This window comes from Melopsittacus undulatus, chromosome 4, assembly GCF_012275295.1.
Source record: "Melopsittacus undulatus isolate bMelUnd1 chromosome 4, bMelUnd1.mat.Z, whole genome shotgun sequence".
Taxonomy (NCBI): Eukaryota; Metazoa; Chordata; class Aves; order Psittaciformes; family Psittaculidae; genus Melopsittacus; species Melopsittacus undulatus.
This window is the reverse complement of record NC_047530.1, coordinates 46,659,472-46,680,886: the sequence shown is the minus strand read 5'-3', so window position 1 is coordinate 46,680,886 and position 21,415 is coordinate 46,659,472. Positions and strand designations below refer to the sequence as shown.

Below are 21,415 nucleotides of genomic sequence, written 5' to 3'. Positions count from 1 at the left end.
TACATAAAAGAAGTACGTTTCTTGTTTTACAGACAGGGAACTTGATATGGTTCTGGATTTTCTGGGAAGGCAAAAGTCCTAACATTGCACACTAAACGGACAACTTGATTTGAAAGCGTTCAGCTCCATAAAGTGGTGTTATAAATGGAAGTTATATTTTACTTATTACAAAAAGTGATTTAGTAATTAATTATAATTATAATAACTATAACATCATTATGCTCACATCCACATGTATCATCTTTCAGCATGAGGAGACTCACTGAATTTTTGAAACAGGTATTGCTATGAAAATGCTGATAGCATCTGTTAAAGCAACCAGAAAAGCATCTTTGTGATGGCTGTTAGTATGTCTGTGCATCACTATGTATCACTGTCAAAGATAAACAATACAGAAGTTATTAGAAAGCTCACAAAAGCTTGTATGCTCGCACTGAAAAAAAGAATGCACAGACATTTAAATTACAGCATAGAAAAGGCAGCTATCAAAGGCCTAGTAAAAACACCCTCTGTTCACAGATGCACAAAATCTCATACAAAAGTGATGCTTCTAATTTTAGCAGGCATGTTATGTCTTCATTTTACTTCTTGTCTGCATGCAAAATCACACCAATTAAAGCAAAGTTGAACAGTATGTTCCTGGCATTCTGCCATGCAAGATTTGAAGGGAATAAATGGCCAGCTAGCAGTGGGAATGAAATTTATTAAGGGGAGAAAAATGTAAGAATTATTTGTTAAAGCCGTAGGCATTTAAAATTAAGCTAGTCAGCAGCTAAAGGAGAAACTGAAGTACCTCGGTACTCTCCTTTATTTGGGCAATTACTGTTTTACCTAATTTTGATTAACTGCGATTAAAAATAGATGCTTTGAAATACTTGAACGTCATCAAACTGTCCCTTGTGATGCCCATAGCTTTCTGATTCTAGTGCAAAATGGAGAATTACATTAAAACAACGTTTTAAATTTAGGTATTTTCTAAAGCTTATCTGGTGAAACTGGCACAGTCCTGTGAAGAATTTTGATTTCTCAGGGTATTACTGTGATAAAGCAGTGAGACAGACTGTACTAGAGGTGATGGATTTGCTCCCGTTCTGTAAATACTGCCCTGGTAGCACTTCAGTGTGATACAAAAGGCCAACGCTACCAAAACAATCAGCTAGTTCAAAATGAATAACCAATGTAAAAAGGTGCTCAAACTCTACCAGGCTCCTGGACTAAATCAGTAAAACTGCTCCATTCTGAGGCTTAAACCATGAAGTGTGGATTGCCTCTGCTTTGTACTTGTAGTATCAATTAAACTTCTGCCTCTTCTTAATTTCAGAAAAATAATCCTTATCATGCTGTCTAAAAAATTAATCTTATATACCCATGGAGCAATGCTCTGATAACTCAATTCAGATGGAATAAAAGGCTAACTGGGGGCTGCACACCAGATATTGATGATGGCAAGTGGGAAAAATGCTTCAAAGCCCTTTGTTTTATGGCCCTTTTGTAAAATATTTTAGGACAGTCCATCTTTTGAATTTTTCCTTAATATGGAAGAGGCTAAATGAGCTATACAGGCACTGAGCAATACTCTTACCAACGTGAAAGTCATGTTTCAAAATACATCTTTATTCATCCTCCTCTTTTGTTAGGGAAGAATATATTTGACAGACTACAGCATGCTTTGACTTAATCAAGAATAAACTCAGGACTCAAGTGGCTACTCATACAGAGTAACATCCAACAGTTTTATTTATGAGGATGAATACTATGCAGTGTATTTAGTAATGCAAATAAATCAGGTTAAAATTAATTAGATAATTTGTTAATGAAAGAAATCGCAATGCTAGAACTTTAAACATTTCACTTTCCCTACAGAGAAACAGTGCTCCTGAAACACAAATTTAAGGACCCTGATGTTAATTCAAGACACAAAACCATAAGATTCCAAACAGAATACAATAATGCTTTTCTAAGTAGAGCTAGTTGGGATTCAGACCTCCAAGACTACATTTTTATTATCTCCTAAAATTACAGGTATATTAACTGAAAAATAAATGAATACATAACTAAAGAAAAGCTGGTTCTTCATTCAGAAGATTGTATTCTTCAAAATGAACATTTTTTTTTGCAAAGTAACATACATGTGCACACACACACACATATACATATATAATGTATTTTTTATTTGATCATTAATCTCAGATTGGAAAGGGGGTTTAGTGAGAATCTCTCACTGTAAGAGAACAGAGTGAACAATCCCAATGCAACTTGAAGCTATGTGGCATCTATAGAAGTCCACTGTTAACCACTGAGGCAAATTGTGGTTTCTATGATTAGCTTTGTTGCATATAACACAGACTGGAAGAAATTAATCTATATATTTAATTACAGCTCCATTACAGATTCCTTCAGGGAGCAGCACTGAGGTCAATCAACATTCTCCTGACTTTGAAAGGAGACTTCTCTTCCTATTATTGGCTTTATCTAAAGCAGTTTCTCCTGGAGAAGGTATTGCCTCAGACACCTCAGACAGCATTAACAAAAGAGCAACTACTTAAGAAGGTTGTAAAATAAGGAAATAACCACCCTAATCCTCACAAAGAATCCTACTTAAAATACCTCTGTAATTGATGATTTCTGTTCCAAGCACTGGAGTCATCTCCAGAACTGTGATGAAGGCCTTGTCCATAGACGTCAATGGGAATGGAGACATGCGGTGTCTTCTTGCTACCTTGGTAATGTCAACAGCACTGTGACCTGCAATGAGAGAGCAGCAAGTTAATGTGTGCTACAGTGTGTATATGTACACAGTGATGTTCATTTAAACCACTTTACTGAAATAAATGCAGCATTTTAGGGAAAACTAAATCAGTTAGCGACCACCTCTGAGCATCACTGACACATGCTTGTCTCTCTATGTGAGAGATTGTTAATGAATTTATTTTTTGCTGTTAACACTGTAACTGTCTTTCAGAGGTAGAAGCAGAGGCAAATAAAACTGCCCACTTCCAGTCCCAAGAAAGATGCTGGAAAAAATTCCTCAAGCAATTTCTTTGCATGTATTTAGAAGATAACATGATGGTAAAAGCAGGCACCGTGAATTTGTCAAACACAAATTATTTGTGACCTAATTCCTTTCCTTAACGTAGCAGTCGGCATACTAAGAGAGAAACAGCTGATGAGATGTATTTTACATATATTAAGATTTTTCATACTCTTAAGCATGACTTTCTCATAAGCAGAAAAGGGAGAAATGATTCAAATTAAATTATTGTAAGATAAAAGTGTAACCAATGGAAAAAGTACATTTCTGGATCTAACAGTAGGGATGTCCGTCTAAGCATACATTTTCCACTATTACACCTGTAATTTGTTAGCAATGTCACAAAAATAAGGAAAAGGAAAGCATTTGTGAGACACAGTCAAACTTCCCTGCCTTTCTCTGCATAGAGAAAGAAACCCTGCTTAGAAGCACTGTAATTGCTGCAAGTCCAGCAGATTCCACATGATATATGTTAAAAACTTTATCCTGACTGCATAAATTAAAACACTATTTTCTTAAAATAAAAGAGAAAAAATGAAGGGAGATTCTCGAAAAACATGTTTCAGCAGGGAAAGCTGGGGGAATTTTGTGGCAGCAAACAACCTTTATACCACAGCCATTAGGTGCTTTTATGTTTTTGTTTTACTGCTACCTAAACCTCACTGTTAGCTACTTCAGAGGCTAACATTTCACCTCTTTAACCTGTAAAACATGTCTGAATCCAGAGGCCTTGAATGCTTTGAGTAGTGCTCAGAGCACTACTTTCAGATTTGGACAGCTGAGCCATGTCATTTGTTAAGTCAAAGGTTCTGTTAAAATGTACTGACACATGTGATCTTCAACACTGTTTTTTGACAATGGATAAAATCCCCTTATCTCTGACAATTTTGTTCCAACACCAAAAATAAAATCCATTATTTCTACAAGAGAAACCAAGAAAATACACAATAATAGAGTCCCTTCAGGTTTAACACTAGCATGAATAACCTTAACAAAGAAAGCAAGAGAGATGCAAGTGTAATTAGTAATCCTTCTCTCTCCCTATTTCTTCCTACAAATGCTAACTCCTGTTTTAGAGGTATAACATATTTAAATAGATGTGAAGATAAACAAATAATATTTTTTAAAATCTAAAATTACTAAGTGGTATTTTTTAATTACAAGTAAATGGCATTAAACAACTCCTCAGACCTTCCCAATTTATCTTTCACTAATGTGAAATGTCAGATGACTCTAAAAATAACTACTCACATTTAGCAGCATTTTGTATGACAAAATAATCCTTTAGCTTTGAAGCAGCAAAGTCAATTGGTTGCATAATGTAGAAAATTCCTGACAGCCTTCTCTCATCACTAAACCAACTTCCTATTCCTGTTCTTTTATATATATATGTATATATATATACACACATATGGTGGATCAAACTTTAGACTAGGAAAGATTCCCATAAAACAAAGTAAAGGAATTATGCAAATTAAAGAACAGGCAATTTGAATCAAACCTGAATTCTTCACTTTTGCATTTTTTTGTTTGGTTTTATATAATACAACATTAAATTTCTTGGTCAAGTATGAAATTAAAAATCATATATATATATATTCAGCTTGAGAATTTCCATTTTCATTGCCTTTGAGTGTTGATTCTTTTTGCCCGTAAGGCTTGCACACATGTGATCATTTACAATACATAGCCACAGATAACACAGACCTCCATGTCATTAGATGAAGAACTTGGAAGAAAAAATAAAAAGCAACTATCCATCAATACATGAATGCTATGAGCTAATCACACTGTTATTTTCTCTTTGAACTGAATTTCATCGTCTTAAGTCATGAAATTTCTTCTGCAAACACACGTCCCAACCATATCCTTCTCATCTGAATGTCATTTGCTGTCCTAGGACCCCTCTTAGTTTCTCAATAGAGCTATGAGTTTTAGTACGTACTTGCTCTAAGGATGTTCTCCTTGCTGCTGCACCTGGACTGGACCTGCAGAGAGAGAGGAGAGTCTATGAGCTACAGAAGTTAACAAGAATGCAAAATACAAAGATATAATGGGCAAGCTCCTGGGATCTAAGACAGAGGTTATACATATTTTCAGCAATATTCTCATACATTCTGCATAAGGTAAGTATATTTAAGCAGAAGGGTAGTAGCTGATGGTCAGAACCTGATATAGCAATTTGATTCCACTCCTTCCCCCCTCTCATAAGAAATGATGGCCTAAGGATGAAAATAGAGTAAAATCAAAGAACATGGTGGTCAAAATTACAGGTTAAGCTCCAGTTTTAAACAAATCCACATTTTCTTATACAATTGTAATGACAGTAACTCTGAATCTAGGTCTTGTTTTATGATTAGACAAAATACTAACATATTATCATGACCTCCTTTAAAATATATATAGAATGAGTTTAAAATATTCAATTTAGATTGTGTTGATTCTGAAGACATTTGAGAAATCTTCTTCGCAATTGTGTAAGCAACTCACAGCTGTATTAACAGCTCCTGGCTAGATCCAGGTACATTTACTCAGTTGTTTCTGTTTTGTTAAACTAAATACCATGTTCAATATGAATTTTACAGTGCAGTTCTACTTTAAAAAGTAACTGTGTGAGAATGACAACAGGTTTCTCAACAAATCTTCTTCCTAAATGCTAAGCTGCCACTGTGCTATTCAAGATACACTAGTCTGACTCTAGGGAAATTGAAGGATTCATATTGGTCTAATATTGTAGTAACACTGGGTATTTAGAGTTCCATCTGTTTACCATGCAGATTGTTTTCTTTTTTAGAGCGTCAGTCCTGTAAACATGACACATCTTGAAGTTTATCTATACCGAAGCACCAGTTCTCATTAATTCTTCTCAGGTTTGGAAAGAGAGCACATTGTATAATAACACCGAGGCTGCAAGTTTCTAGATGAAATAATTTGAACAGGAGTCTATCTTCTGGCAGGTCAGCTGACTGAACAGGTAAAATCTGAATAAAAAGCTTTTTGTCTGGACAATGCCCCAGCTAAAGTAAAATTCCCAGGAAGACAATCCTCTCAGAGGGTATGAACAGAATCCTTCCCTTTTGTACTTTCCTGGTGAATGTATTGCTAAATTTCCATGAAAGGACTAATAAAGTAAAACTGTGGACATGTGGTGAAAGAAGTGGAACAGCACAGGTCATGCTGAAGGTACAATTCCCCTCAGAACAGTTGCCTCTGTTGAAGAAGCGAAGGAGTGAATCTAGATTATCTTCCAGACTAGTTTCAATTTGCAGAAAAATTGCCTAGAAATTCAGTTTGTATGATCTAACAACTGATGACGAATGGTACACAATCAACCCCCAGAAGTCTTCAGAAAGAAACAACCATTTAAAGCTGAAACTGACTGTGGCCCAACTTCTAAACCTCCTTCTTCGGTTCCACAGCAGCTTGCCCCAAATATTCACATAAAAAAATTGGATTCTACAGTGCAACACAGTCTACTTATTGTAATGGAATAACTTATGGAAAGTAATGTTGCAACTTAGAGTGGGTTATGGTGTCCTTCCCTGAATAAAACTGTTGTTTACAAAAAAACAAACAAACCCCCCCAAAGCCCTCCCTTCTTCCCACCAAAAACATCATACAAGAAAACTGCAAACAAAATACTAATGATGCCCAAATTTGGCCCAGAGTTGTTTTACCAGATTTCAAAGGCATGACATGATCTCTCTTTGGAAGAAGTAAATATTTACCTATAATTTACCAGAGGACAATTCTGGACCAAAAAGATGGTATAATGGTAGGAAAGAAAGCACAAAAGAGAGAAAGCAGCACAGACTGAAAGAGAGAAGCAGGATGGACATGGCAAGGCAGAAGATGGTGTGTTCAAAAGGAGACATGGGCCTATGTGTGTAAGACTGCTATTTAAAATGGAAAAGGCTCTCTTATTTCTCACTGAAAACCATATGAAAAGAGAAAAAACGAGGAATGGGCCTGCTGCAAAATAACCAAGCAATTCAGCAAACTGTGGAATGAAACTCAGTGAGATAACACAGTCCTAAAGAAAAAGGAAAAAAACCCAAAAATACAAAACATTTGAAACAATCTACTAAAACAAAGTAAAATATGTGATCCAAAGGACACAGAGAAAAGCTACTAGAGAAGGAGGAAAAATGTTAGCAGACAAAGACAGTGCTAAAGAAGTAAAATGGAAGTCAAGAGAGAGTCTTCAACAAAGTGGAGGAACAAAAGGAGCCCAAACCCATAGCGCAAAGCAATGTTTGCGAATGGAAAACAGCTCCTTTGAGCAGTAATAGTTACTCTCGAGTTGTAGCCTCTATTCCTCCTCAGTTCATCTTTAAGCCCTTCCAACCTATAGTGGAGCTAGTGTATGGACAAAAACAAGAGATTTATAATGAACAGAGCGGCTGAGATTTGCAGATCAAAACTTCTAATATAGAAAACGTGCTGACAAAGTTTTGCTCTTACAGTGTCCAAATGACAATGGTAACAAAAGATAGCTGGCTTCACACACAGCCTCTTACAGGTCATTTTTTTTAATTCTGTGCACACAGAGGACTTTCAATATACTTTCTGATTTCTTACACCCAGCCTACAGTTTCCACGTTATCACTCACCTGATGGGCAACATATGCAGTATGAGAAATAATTTGCTTCCCACAAATTTTAAAAGCAGCTGTGGAAGAGGAATCCATGATAATAAAATAAAAGGCTTGATCAGCTAGACTTGTTCATTTCCCAACCTATGCTCACAGCTGCAGAATACAAACCATGTTTTAACAAAACTAACATCAAAATTAGTTATTACATAATACTTCTGTTTCTTTAATATATGAATTGCACACTGAGATCCTAAATGGTATTTTTAACAAAACTGCAGTAAAATGATTTTGAATAAGACCCACCCTGTATAAATGGGGTCATATGCTCCAAGTGCCTTTTATCATATACATTATCTGCATGTTTCACTACTTTGTTATTTGTGACATTTACAAAAAATCTGTATTCTTTTCGCAGCTACTGTTAAGTAAAGATATCCATATTACATTGCATATAGTACCATGACTGACTGGGGCGAGTGATTAGTAGTATTATTTACTACAATTCTTCTTATTCACAGGTAGTTACATAAATAACAACCTATGTCTGCTTCTTCTTTCACAGGAAAAGTACAGATTTATTGTTTGACCATTCTACAGCCTCTTGGCACACAATGTATCTTGGCAGATGATACAGTGGGCCACCATCCAGTATCATTCACTTGCATAATTCAGGCAGAATGTAACCAAACCCAAAGCATTCAGTTCACATTACTCTGGTTTTTTAAGCAAACTTGATTTTATGTTCCATAAGATATAATTTTCGTTATGCTGGAATGTAATTTGTAAGCTTTCTCCCAGATTTGCAGTAGTAAATATAATGTGAAATATAATATTAAAAAATAAATTAAACGAATGGTAAAATAAAGAGTCCTGATGAAAATTTCTATCTATCAATCATGACTGGTCTCAAAAATTAAATCAATGACTGTGTTGAATTGGATTTATTTATATTTACATGATATGCTTTGCTGCAAATAAAAATCAGTCCACAAAAGGCTTTTTAACAAGAAAAATAGAAAAAGACACAAAGAAAAATTCATGCTACAAGTGAAAAATTCATGTGAAAAATAAAGGGAAAAGGAAAATTGAAAAACCCTTTAACACTTTACCATGACTGTTAGGAATTGTTAGAGAAATTACTTACCTTTTTAAAGTCATAACAAGATTAGCACAGAGTATTAAGTCAGCTCTTCATTATGGGAGGTACAATTAGAAGCCAGTCATTATAATAAAACGAATTGCTACACAAAGATGAAGAGTTTCCAGCCCAATATGAAAAGCTAACTCTTACGGGAATACATTTCAACTCAATTTTGCAACATGAAGAACAATGACACCAAAACATGAGTTATCACCAACAGAAAGAGCCAAATTCTCAGGAACACAGAGCCTGTAGGAGGCTAACCCATGATCTTTACCATTTATGGGAAAGCATGTTGCTTCACTTTAAGGAAAGCATGCAGAATATGGAACCACCAGCAGAAACCCAAACATTCATACAGACACAGAGGACTAAGGTACAGCAAAGGGAATGAGTTTGTCAAGCTGTAATGAAGGAAGCAGGTATGCAAAGCATAGCAGCCGTTAACAATTCAGAACTCTATCCCTCTAATGGTCTCATCAACACTTGGGGAAGCCTGTCTATGAGGTATTACACCTACTACAACTTGCTGTTGGTGACAAAGTGCATAACTCATATGATCGCTCCTTGAAACTTTAGCAGTTTCATGAAGACAATTTATTCTCTGTGATGTGGGAAAGTATGCTGCTGCTGCTTTCTTCTACATGTGATTTATCAGTAATTACATCATCTGAGTTCTGCTCATGCCATTTGAATAGTCTCTCAAATACCTATCTGCTTTAAATAGATTTCAAATCACGTATGATCTGATTTATAAATGCAAGGCTTGCACACTGTTGCCTAAAATACCTTTTGCCAGCTAAGAGTGAAACAGAATCTGTAAATAAACACATAAGACTAAACCATGAATAACAATGTCTCAAACTGGTGTGACAGTACTGTACAAATTTATTTTGGCCTGTTATTCTAAGCAATAAATGTAAGGTTAAATTAGAAGCAAATTGAAAAACAATGAATTACACTGGCTGGTTTCATTAAAAAATTGTTTAAATCTAATCTGAAGAACAGAGAATTGTTTTGATTTACTTAATATAGAACATAAAAATGAAGTTGTTAAAAAAATTTCACAGGAAAAGAGTATCCTGGAATTACAGACTTCAGAAAACATTCAATGAAGTATTTGAGGATTGAATAATGCTACTAAGATGCAATCCTCCTATTTCAGGAATGCATTCTAATCAAGCAGCACTTTTACACTGAGCTGAATATGCAAGGTCTTAAGAGCATGATTTACAGCCATCTGAATTAGGACTGAAGTCAGTTCAAACCTACAAAATGATTTTTTCTTGTTATGTTGAGAACACCTCTGAAAGAGACAGGCAAGTGAGCTCAAGGAATTTATCAAATTAGCAAACTAAAGCAGCAGACATTATACATTAAGACATTCTTAAGCAGGAGCAGCACAGTTGCTGGGATTCACCTCACCAAAATTTAAATATGAATAATGCAGTATTCTACACATGGAATTACTCATTTGGAGTCTGTGAGAAGAAATAAGCAAAAAATCATGAGAAGCAGAAATAATTTTAGAGAATTATTTATTTTTTTAGAGAAAAAGAAACACTTTTTAAGTGTTATGCTTGGTAGACTGGATACTGAACAAAAGTAATATTCAAATCTTGAATATGCCTTTATGTCTTCATCCATAGGTTATGTTCTCTTTTCTGATTTTTTTCCTAGTCACCTACACTTTACATAAAGATATATTTTATTTTATTTTGATCACTGTTTCCCAGGAGACTATGAACACAAATATGGAATTTTATGGTCAGATTATGGTTCATCCTAACTTCTGTTCAAACAGGATGGTGAAAGTGGACTGATGAACACACTGTAGAAACATGAGGGCTGAATTGGTTTCTTTTATAGGAGCAGTATTAGAAAAAAAAAACAACAACCCAAAACCCCACTACCTGTTACTTGGAAGAAAAGGAAATGAAAAGGCAAAGGGCAGTTTTCTGGGGTAAGATGCTGATTAGTTCTCTCTCAATGGAAACTGACCTTGTCCTGAGGATGCAAAATCAAAATGATTATTACTAGAAAAGGATTCAAACAAAATCTTACACACCAGCTAAAATTGCAAGCTGAAGACCTCACTGAATAAGAAAACAGGAAGAACCATGTTACATACAGCAAAAAGGAGACAAAATAGTAATCTGCTACCTGGTCAGAAAGCTAACGGGGAAGCAAACTTGCTACTACAACTGGCAGCACAGACTTGATAGTTGACAATAAAAAGAGGCAAAGAGAAAGGATTTCTTCAGAGGATTTTTATTGAAATGCTTACATTTGTATGAGAGAAAAAGGCTAGCTTTTGTGTTTTTAAGAGCATGAGACAGCATATAGATATGCTGTATGAGTAACACTGGAAAGACAGCATGTTTCTGTAATATTTTAGTGGCTGTTCAGGGCTTATTCAAGATCATACTGGTTTTGTTCAGAGAAGCAGTATTATAATACCCGAATACGGACAGGACATGCATCTTGTGTAAACTGAAGCCCATATTAAATTGAGACATAGCCAAATAATTTGTTGACAAATTCCCAACAGGTATTACTAACCTGATTTGTAAGACACAAGAAATCTCTACTCATTTGGGAAAATCAAAAGTTCTACTACTTGTAGTATTATCTGTAGCAAGATTTTTTTTTTTTGCTTGAAAGAAAATCATAGAATCATAGAACAGTTAGGGTTGGAAAGGACCTTAAGATCATCTAGTTCCAACCCCCTGCCATGGGCAAGGGCACATCACACCAAACCATGTTACCCAAGGCTCTGTCCAGCCTTGAGCATTCTCCAAATGCTCTGAAAATATTCTCCAGTTTGAGAAGTCTATAGTGTAAGTAAAGGCAGAGAGAATAAATTTTCTTCCAAAGCAATACAAAGTCATCCTTGTTTGCCACAGAAATAAGATTTATTTGCCTATTTTCATACAGTCTCACACCCTGGAAATTTGATTGATGAATCACTTGGCCTTATAAATATGTCCTAGATGTTTAAATTATATCTTATCTGATCAGCATAAGGCTTTTTAAACTCCTTGTCCAGTTCAGTTAAGCCATCTTTTTAAGTTGCTATTATTCAGATGGACTGAAAATACATAAGTGATAACTAGAAATTCTTGTCCTCGAGCACACCATAAATTACTCTCTAACTTACAGTGATATACACTAATAAGGTTGACATCTTTAAGTTTCATTTCTGTTACAAGTGCTTTACTTTTATATGAAATTTCAACTATTTTCACATTTCTGTTTCTTGACCCAGCAACAGCAAATTTCAATGCAACATTAAAACAAAGACACTTCCACAATACTGCAATAAATGTAAACTACTTTTACTGAATGGCATGACTCTCAAAATCAGAATTTCAAAATAAATGCTTCATTCAAATTTAGTCTAACAAAATTGACAAGTGAAACACAACACTCACCAACATTTAGGACGTATCAGATCAATGTTATGTGTCTTATTTTTCCTTTGACATCTAGGCTTTATTATTTCATCATTATTTTTAACAGGGCTTCTGCATGAGACAAGATAAAGCTGTTTAATTTTCATCTCCCTGTTCAAAAACTAATGTCATGTTTTACTTACTAAACATTAGCAAAACTGTCTTCTGAATGGGGAATTATTTAGTTCTTTATAGATTTCTCTGTTCTGTTTGGTTCTACAATATAAGACATCTTAATACACATGACGGAACTTATTTTTACAAGATCCATTGTGAAGCAGAGAGATGAGTTGATTTTACAAACAGGAAACTGAGACCCAGAGACATCTAAACTAAATTTAACTTGATGTGCCTACAGCTGGATTATAGAATGCAAAGCCCCTCAGCTGCTATGTATTTTGACTGCATTTGGAGTGATCAGCATATGTGAACATCACTCAATATGTGTCTCAAGTAGGACATGCATAAAATGAATACCCTGACAACGGTGTTCCAGCATGAAACATAAAGCTTGCATGAACAGGGAGGCAGAAAATGCAATATAGTCTTTCTTGGTACCCATTCAGGGCTTTCTGCTACAGCATCGTGTTTTCTGTTCCAGCAGAGAGCTATGTCTCCTGAACAGAACAGCCAGATAGCTGTAGTCACCATTCACCCCATCTGCTACAACTGGGAAACAGACTTAAGTTTTCTTAACTTCTAGTTATTGTCAATATTTGAACAAACGTTGGTGGGGAAGGGACAGAGGCTTGTTTGGAACTTTCAGCTTTCCCTACTTTTGTTCCTACCTGGTCTGAGCCCCACAGACATCCGTCCCTTTGACCCAAGGTCTGTGGGAGTGAAAAAGTATCTCTCCATTGACCCTGATAGGATTTTTAATCAACCTTGGAATTGCTAACAAAGCCTACAATCTATATTTCATGCTTACAACCTTACCTTTCTGGAAGCTGATAGGTAACATTCCTTGCATTTCTATGTTAAAAGACTATGAACACATGAAAATACCAACAACAAAACAAAAAAACAATGATAAGCTTCAAAAGCCACCAATCAACTGACCAGTGAATTTTCAGGCCAAAAAGTCAACAAAAGGCCCTCACTCATTTTCTTAGATTTTTAAAGCATCTTTAAATTTCAGCTTTTATCACGGATGTTTGCCAACAATTTGGGTTGGAGTTTTTGTAGTTAGAATTATAGAATCATAGAATGGTTTGGGTTGGAAAGGACCTTAAGATCACCTAGTTCCAACTTCCCTGCCATGGGCAGGGACACCTCACACTAAACCATGTCACCCAAGGCTCTGTCCAGCCCAGCCTTGAACACCGCTAGGGATGGAGCATTCACAGCTTCTCTGGGCAACCCATTCCAGTGTCTCACCACCCTTGCAGTAAAAACACTTCTTCCGTATATCCAATCTAAACCTCTGCTGCTTAAGTTTCAACCCGTTACCCCTTGTCCTATCACTACAGTCCTACTACAGTTATTGTCATTCTAACATGAATGGTTAGACTACTTTTCTAACTATATAAGCAAGAAGAAAACCTAAGCTTTCCCGTGTGATCCAATCAGAATTTCTGCACTGGTCTAACTCCAAAGTAGTTGATTCTAGTTAAGCCTAACATTTTTATTTGTGGCAGGAGCATCAAATTTGAAGGGCTCAAAGAAGAATTGCAAAATCTAAAACACAGGTAACAATAATCTTATATATGGCGTTTATTATAGTAACTGAGGTATCAGTATTCAGCCAGAACCTTGGGCTTGTACATTTTCAAGTGTAAAAAGGCATAAAGATCCTTTAAATTAAGATTCAAACTAGGGAACAAAAACTGTAAGGAAAAGAAAGCTGCAGTCTGGGAATCCAGTCCAGTGAACTTACTTCATGAAGAGCTAGGTTTCTGCCTTTGACTTGAGGCAGAAACACAGACTATATTCCTCTGAGGAGAATGCTTGAAGTGAAATCAGAATCATCATGGATGAATAATGCAATGATTTCAGATGGTTCATAAGCCATGGAAAGGAGATGTTGGAATCAAGCAAATGCTGCACTGAGAACTACACTGCCAAACCCAAGTTAGAGATTATTTTTGAAAGTGACCAGAAACACAAGATTAGAAAGAAGATCTGCATTTAGGATTTTGCTTTGAGCCTCAAAGGCTCAAAAGGATAAGATTCCTTTGGTTTCATCTTGAATTTGGCAGTCTGGATTGCAGGGTCCAGCACAATGGCAACCACCAGCCTCCCCACAGCAGTTATGTGCCCGAGATCTCAATATTAATTTGGCTGGGCTTCTAACAGCACTGAACCTTGGAGATTCATAGAAAATAAAGGGATATGAAAAATACTGTGAATAAGGATATTCTTTCTTCCTTCAGTTCTTAAATAAGAACCCTTATGGTAATTATGTTTAGCAAAAACACTTGTTTCCATGTTACAAAACTGCATTTGAAAAACTGCAAACCCAGGAAGGTAACAGGGAGCACTGATGGGAACTCACTGACATCTGAGCTATATGTTACTGACACTGCTGTGTCTACCTAATTTGATTTCCATACCTTAGAACAGACACTGCCCACTAGAAACAGATGTAAATTATGTCATGTGTATGGCATTTTACATCAGTGATTACTCCAAAAGCAGTCACAGCAATGTAATAGAAGCTTTGATCTACTTTATTACTTTTTCAGACTCAGACTAATTTTCTACAGCTTCTATTACTGAAGCTGCCTCTGAAGAATTAGATTTCTTTGTGAGCTGAACCTAGTGAGCAGTTTCACTGAATATTATTTCTAGTGTAACAGGATACAAACTAACACCTGGCTTCTTAAACAAACTGATATAAGCAATAAGAACCCCAAAATAAATACTAAGCATTGCATGGTAGTGAGCAGCTTTCTACTGCCTAGTAAGAAGCTTACTACTAGCTTTAAAAAGAAAACAGTGGTTATCTAGAAATGAAACCTCACATTTATATCTAATCAAGCCAGTTTGATGCTATATAGTCGAAGGGATGGCACAGCACAGGAAAATGGAAAAAGAACCCCTTGCTTAAATGGATGTAATTATAGAGGAATAATGACAAGACTGACTTTGGAAAATGCCAAGGTAGATTACATACATGAGTCTAAACCATAACCAATCAAAAGGAAAATGACATTAAAACTCTCTGACTTGATCTAATTTGTTTTATAAATGATTGCACATGTCTATCATAAGGCAGGTTGAAATGTCTCCTGTTTCATGGAAGAAAAAGGGGAAAAATTCAGAAACTGGCATTTAAAAATGAAACATAAAGACTTATCTTGAAATAAAAAGCAAAGAAGCTCCAAAATGGGGGAAAATTTAAAGTTCCAAATGGGAAGTATAGAAACTATTTCTGAATTACTTGAGGTTTTGGAATATAGAAATGTATATAACATTATCTGGAAAATAACTGTGATCTTGTCATTCAATTTCTCAGTGCCTATGCTTCCTAATAGACACTTTGAATATTATTTGTCTTCTCTCTGATAAATATAGAGCTGGGAAGCATTTTACCATCACAAAATCAACAAAAAGTATTACAATTTTGATAAGTTGAATAGATAATATACAAACCAAAGTCTGTAATATTAAATAAGATGCCATTCAAAATCCCTGTTTTTACCACTCTACTAAATATTAAATAGTTCTTTGTAAATGGACTTGATGCTTGAAATGATTAGTAGAGAACAAAAAAAAAAGTGCAAAATGTTAACATTAAGGGATAATTTTATTTGACAGAATTCACAAGGTAAGAACCATGTATAGAGAAGATGTAGGATTAAGTAAAATTTTGCTTCTATTTTAGATATATGAACTAATAATCTAATTTGAAGATAAGAAGTAGGTAAACAAAGATAAATGCATCTGAAGTACAACTATAGTAACATTTCTTAATGATTTTTTAAAATAAATTTGATTGGAAATATCTAAAATGACATTCATTTATACCCATGCATATGTTGATGAGATTATTGCAACAACCCACTCTCCTTTGTGATGTAGCTTTAAGTTTTGCTATACTTATGAGCTGCCATGAATGCCTTTCTTGATATGACATCTAGAAGATACTTTGTGCAGCTACTAATCCCAATAACAAGAATTAAGATACAAATATCAAAGCTTTTGGTTTTGTTTTTGTTTTTTTTTTACAAATAAGGAAATGATCACTGGCTTTTCATAGACTTTTGCACTGCAAAGTGCACAGAGGAAATCACGTTTCTCAAAAAGTAAGACTTTTAATTCATTTTCTTAGGCTAGAGAACAGTAGCACTAGAAGCAAAGTAAAACGCAATAGGAAAAATGTAATTCTTTAAATGGAAATTGCCAAATAAACCTTTTACCTATTGTTCAGGTTTGAAAGAGAAATACCTACGAATTCTAATTTTACATAAAATCTCATTTTTCTATTTGCAACAGCAAAAAAAATCACACAGAAAACCAGGACCAATATAGTTGGACAAACAAACAAACAAACTGCTGATAATTCCATGTACTGGTCTCTCTGTTCCTGTATTATCAGGTAAGATAATACAAGTCTCTGTTGTTAGCAATGCTAAGTATACAGTCAAATCCCATCACTCAGTATGCATATTGCAAACTATGTTTATGGAAATCATGTACTTTGTGGGAGAAAAGTCTGACATGAAAGTTTGCAGAGTTCACAAGGCATCATGTTCTAACCAGTTAATGAGGCTAAATAAAACATATGACAAGCTACAGACCTGACTGTTTCCCTCTTTGAAAACATACTTTTTTGTTTTTTTTTTAAAAAGCAGGGGCTAACACTGCAGTAAACATTTTGCTGCCACTATACTTTGAACAACCAGATCAATAGGTTTCCTTCATTACGCTTTTACCAAACACATAGCGCATGCAGAAGCAAGCAAGCGAGCGAGAGATGCTGGTCTGAGATACAAATGAGGGTAAAAAATGGGGTCATTATACCCAAGTGTAATTTTTTTAAATTAGGACACTATGGATCTTCATTGGTCAATCTGTTAGTTTTGCATTTTGTGTGGTATTTTAAAGATACAAGTTGAATTCAGAGTACTTCTAAAAATGTAAGTGAATCCAATCTGATGTAATAATTTCTTAAGTGAAGTACTGCTATTAAAAAGGAAAAAGTTTTGTGACAACTGGATAATAAGTAGATTATAGATGTATCATACACATGCTATACTTCACAACTTCTAAATTGGCATTGCTCCTAATTAATATTTCTACTCTTAGAAAAATAGTTTAAGTAGTCCTGCTAACATTTACAAAAATTGCAGGCATGAAGCTAACCAGTGTTCATAAAAGGGGGAGAATTTATTGCATATTGTAAAGTTCAAAGAGAATATGAATTTGTATTTTACTATTATTCCATTTTAGAGCATTAAAGCTTTACTTTTCTTGCCACAAGGGAATCACTTTTTATGGAAATTCACTTTGATTTAGTTGAATTGAACCAAAGACAGCCCCTCATTCCAAACAATTGGAATTGTTAGGGTAGTGACTTGACTGGGGCTAAGTAGATACATAATACTATTACCCTATAATATCTAGAGTTCAACAAACCATGCAAACCTTCCTGTAACTAAGCGTAAGTAGAAGTTTCTAACAACTTTCTGCCCATTCCTCTCAAATAGGCATCAGCTGACCGCATCCACAGCTCCACCAGTACAACTGGTGACAATAAAAAGAAACAGGTAAGAAGTTTTTCCTAATTATTGGACTCTGAGACACAAAACAGCCTCTATGGGATGTTTTCTATGAAAAAAATCAGGCTGTGAATTCTACCTCAAATTCTTCACAATGCAGAATACACAGATACCAGGTTTCTCTTCTGCTGGAAGACCTTTTACTTCTTCAATTAAAGACCTTCTATGTAACAGCAGAAAATAAATCCCTGATAGTACACTCACTATCTTTTGTTGTATCTTTGTCAGAGGGCATGTTCAGCTGAATTCCCACAGCATTGATTCAGTTTCTCTCATCTCTGTGCTCCTGCCATCCTCTGAAGGCCCAAAGATATTTGGTGATGACTTGGACATACAAAATCAGGACGCTCTGAACTTGGTGCTTAAGAATCAGCTTAAGAAAAATATTTTTTTTTGAATAAGAACCACAGAAATAGGTATAGGCACAAGAAACAACACTGAGATCCTGTCAAAAGGGTGGTCCTTTCCCCCCACCCTCTATGTGAGACATTGTGCAGCACAACATTACTCATTTTCTTCCCCTTGATAAAAACTCATGGCGGACATTTGGACTTGATTCTCTATCATATCTTTAAGAGATTAGGATGTTGTTCACTCATAGCAGCTCTTCCCATTTTCTAAAATAATAGCAGATGACACTGAGCATTGCTGGAAAGAGTCTTTTACAAAGTTAGGAACTACACTAGGAACCTTTCATGGACCTCAGAGAACCTCCAGTCCCTGGAGATTCAGATGCTACAATTTGCCACAGCGATGTTACATTTCCATTTATTTGTTCTTTTGGATCAATCATTGGCTCAAAGGATCTGTTCAAAAACACACAGAGTGTTATCCTGCCACCAGAGAACACACATTTTTTTCACACCTTCAGTCTAAAGTTCTGGAGAGGCCAGTCTAGGGCTTGCATTTTATGTTTCATAATCATGAAATTCTGATCAGCTAGAAAATTGTTAGGTGCATCACAAGGTCTGGTCCACTAGGCAGCTAGGTTATCCATATTTTAGATATGAAGATCTTTCATTTTGACAGAGTATAAAGGACAAATTGCTTGTACAGTCTTGTAGTGATTCTTTGATATTTCAGCTAGCAGATTCTTTACAACAAATTGCAAAGCCATCCTCTTGTGGACAGCAGTCACTAAATTTTCATGCACTTTATACCCCAGTTTTCTTCTTCCCTTTCAGGACAGTCTACCTATTCCAAGATCACTAATTGGTACTATAGCCTGTAAGCTTTGGCGAAGGCAAAATAGATTTTGGAATCTGATCAAGCAGGAGACCCATACATGCTGACCAGTCAACAGACACAATGCCCAGGTTTGTATTCCTTTTGAAGATAGTATTGCTCCCGAATGTGAAAAGGACAAATGGCTGAAGTTGCCGTCAAAGCAAGAAGTGTCCATTTTCCCTGAAAGTGGCTTATTTATTTCACAAACTGTAAAAGCATGTTCACCATTTTTGCTGATATGAATTATCACAGTTGGATTCTTTAGAGACAAAGCTGAAATGCCTGTTGATCCAGTGCATTTTCTTAATTTCATACAGATCATTCAGAAGAAAGGCTGGTTGAATGAGGATGGCCTTTGTCTTGCATATGACGCACTAAATTCCTTGCTGTTGCATAAGCCGAGAAAAAAGAGTCTTTGTATGCATACAAGCATAGTGTTACTTATTTATTCCATATTGGTGTTTTGATGATAATCATGATAGAAACAGAGACTTTCATACAATACAGTAACAAAGCACATTAAACTGCAAAATAGGTGCTTTGAAGAACACATACATAAGTATCTTTAAAATGACCCATCTCCTGGTGGAGCCAGACAGCAACTGTGTATCTATGACAGAAAAACTAGTAAGCATATTTCTTCTTCAAAACTGTTTTATTAGATCTCTTGTCTGTTCATACACTGGAACTAGAAAAAAACTTTCTATTATTAAGGATAAGGAAGTGTGAGTAATGATGGCTTGAGAAGCTGAAGCTTTTGAGAACAAATTAGACACGTATCAGCAAAGTATTGCTTACACACTGATCTTCCTGCTTAGGGACAAAGTGATTGAGTAAGCTACTTATGCTTACATTTCTTATAATGCTTATTAACACAACATTCACATCAGGGCTAGAACTGGGCCCACAGTATGCAATAGCATTACCTGTCATCTTTTTATGAGATCTTGCAAAGTTTAAGGGATTCTTTTAAAATACAGAATAACTAACTGTATACACTCAAGAGTGATTCAGTACTGCAGAAAACCTTAAGTCTGACTTTTTGATACTCGTCCATTAATCAATTATAACATGCTGAAGCCTAATCTTTACACACTGGGTCATGGATATCAATTTAACAGTATTTTATAAACTGTTTTTATCCCATGATGTGAAGTCTAGTTTATCATAACATCTTTCTCCTTTTCTTTCCTATTCTAATTACAAATGAATGTATTTTTCTTTTCAGTTCTTGCTGTACTATACCTTATTATAGAAGACTATCATTAAGCCAATATGGAAGTATTTACAACAGTGTATGCATTTTTGCAGGTACTGAGCCAAGCCAGAGATATGGGAATTAGTAATGAACTTAAGGTATCATAAACCCACCTGTATCTAGATAGGTAGGCAGTAATCATAATGTGATGGCCATCTTTGTAGTTTTTCCAGTTTCATTGGCTGAAAATGGATCAGATTAACCACTGAAGCATTTTGCAGCCTGGACATCTGTACATTTATTATTTTTATTTAAAGTAAGAGATAATTAAGGACACTTTTACCATCTAATTTATGTTATGTTACACAGCAGTTGCCTCGCTAGACTATACATCATGATTGTCCCAGACTAGTACAGTGATTTTAAAACCACGTTGAACATGGTTGCAGATTGATCATGCAAAATCTGCTCCCCCCCCCAGCTGACTTTTACCCACTTGTGCACAAGTGCAACACAAAAAAGGAAGAAAGTAAATAAAAGCAAAAAGTGTGATGGGCGAGCAGGTCGACTGTGTGAGAGAACACGTGCAAAGTATACCTCAGAAACACTATAGGTGGATGAGCACGAAGGGAGCCGAGCCTGGTTGTGCAGTGAGGAAAAGAAGACATTGTTAAAAAGGAAATGGTGGCATAGTAAGGATCTCAGAAGGTTTTCTGTATAGGTGGTTCCAGCACTGAGATAGTAGTAGGGGGTTCATTAAGTTTCCATGACCAGCTATTTCAGAAACTCCAAATTTATGCCTTTTAAGGTGGAAGCTTCTTAAAAGAAAAAAAAGAGTACTGTTTGTAAAATAATTAAAGCTAATGATGAATCTGAAAGCAACTATCAATCCTTCCTCCTTTAAATAGCTAAAAACACTATCCTTAGGACAATATGGTACTCTAGGATGAAGCCTTACCATTCTACTTAATTTAAAACTATTAGTTTTATTCTAACTCTGCAAAGGGTACAATGCGAAAACCTATTAGAAGCCCTATTCTTT

At 35.5% G+C, this 21,415-nt stretch overlaps 1 protein-coding gene across 4 annotated transcripts in view; it reads right to left on the bottom strand.

Moving 5' to 3' along the window:
- The window catches only part of GPHN (gephyrin), a 286,661-nt gene that overhangs the window by 44,749 nt on the left and 220,497 nt on the right, over nucleotides 1-21,415 (bottom strand). For all 4 annotated transcript variants that reach the window (XM_031049092.2, XM_005149265.3, XM_034062164.1 and 1 more), the window contains 2 exons: nucleotides 4,977-5,019; nucleotides 2,608-2,745 (listed from right to left, as the gene is read on the bottom strand). In XM_031049092.2, the coding sequence (XP_030904952.1) occupies nucleotides 2,608-2,745; nucleotides 4,977-5,019 (181 nt within the window). The remainder of the gene's footprint in view (nucleotides 1-2,607; nucleotides 2,746-4,976; nucleotides 5,020-21,415) is intronic.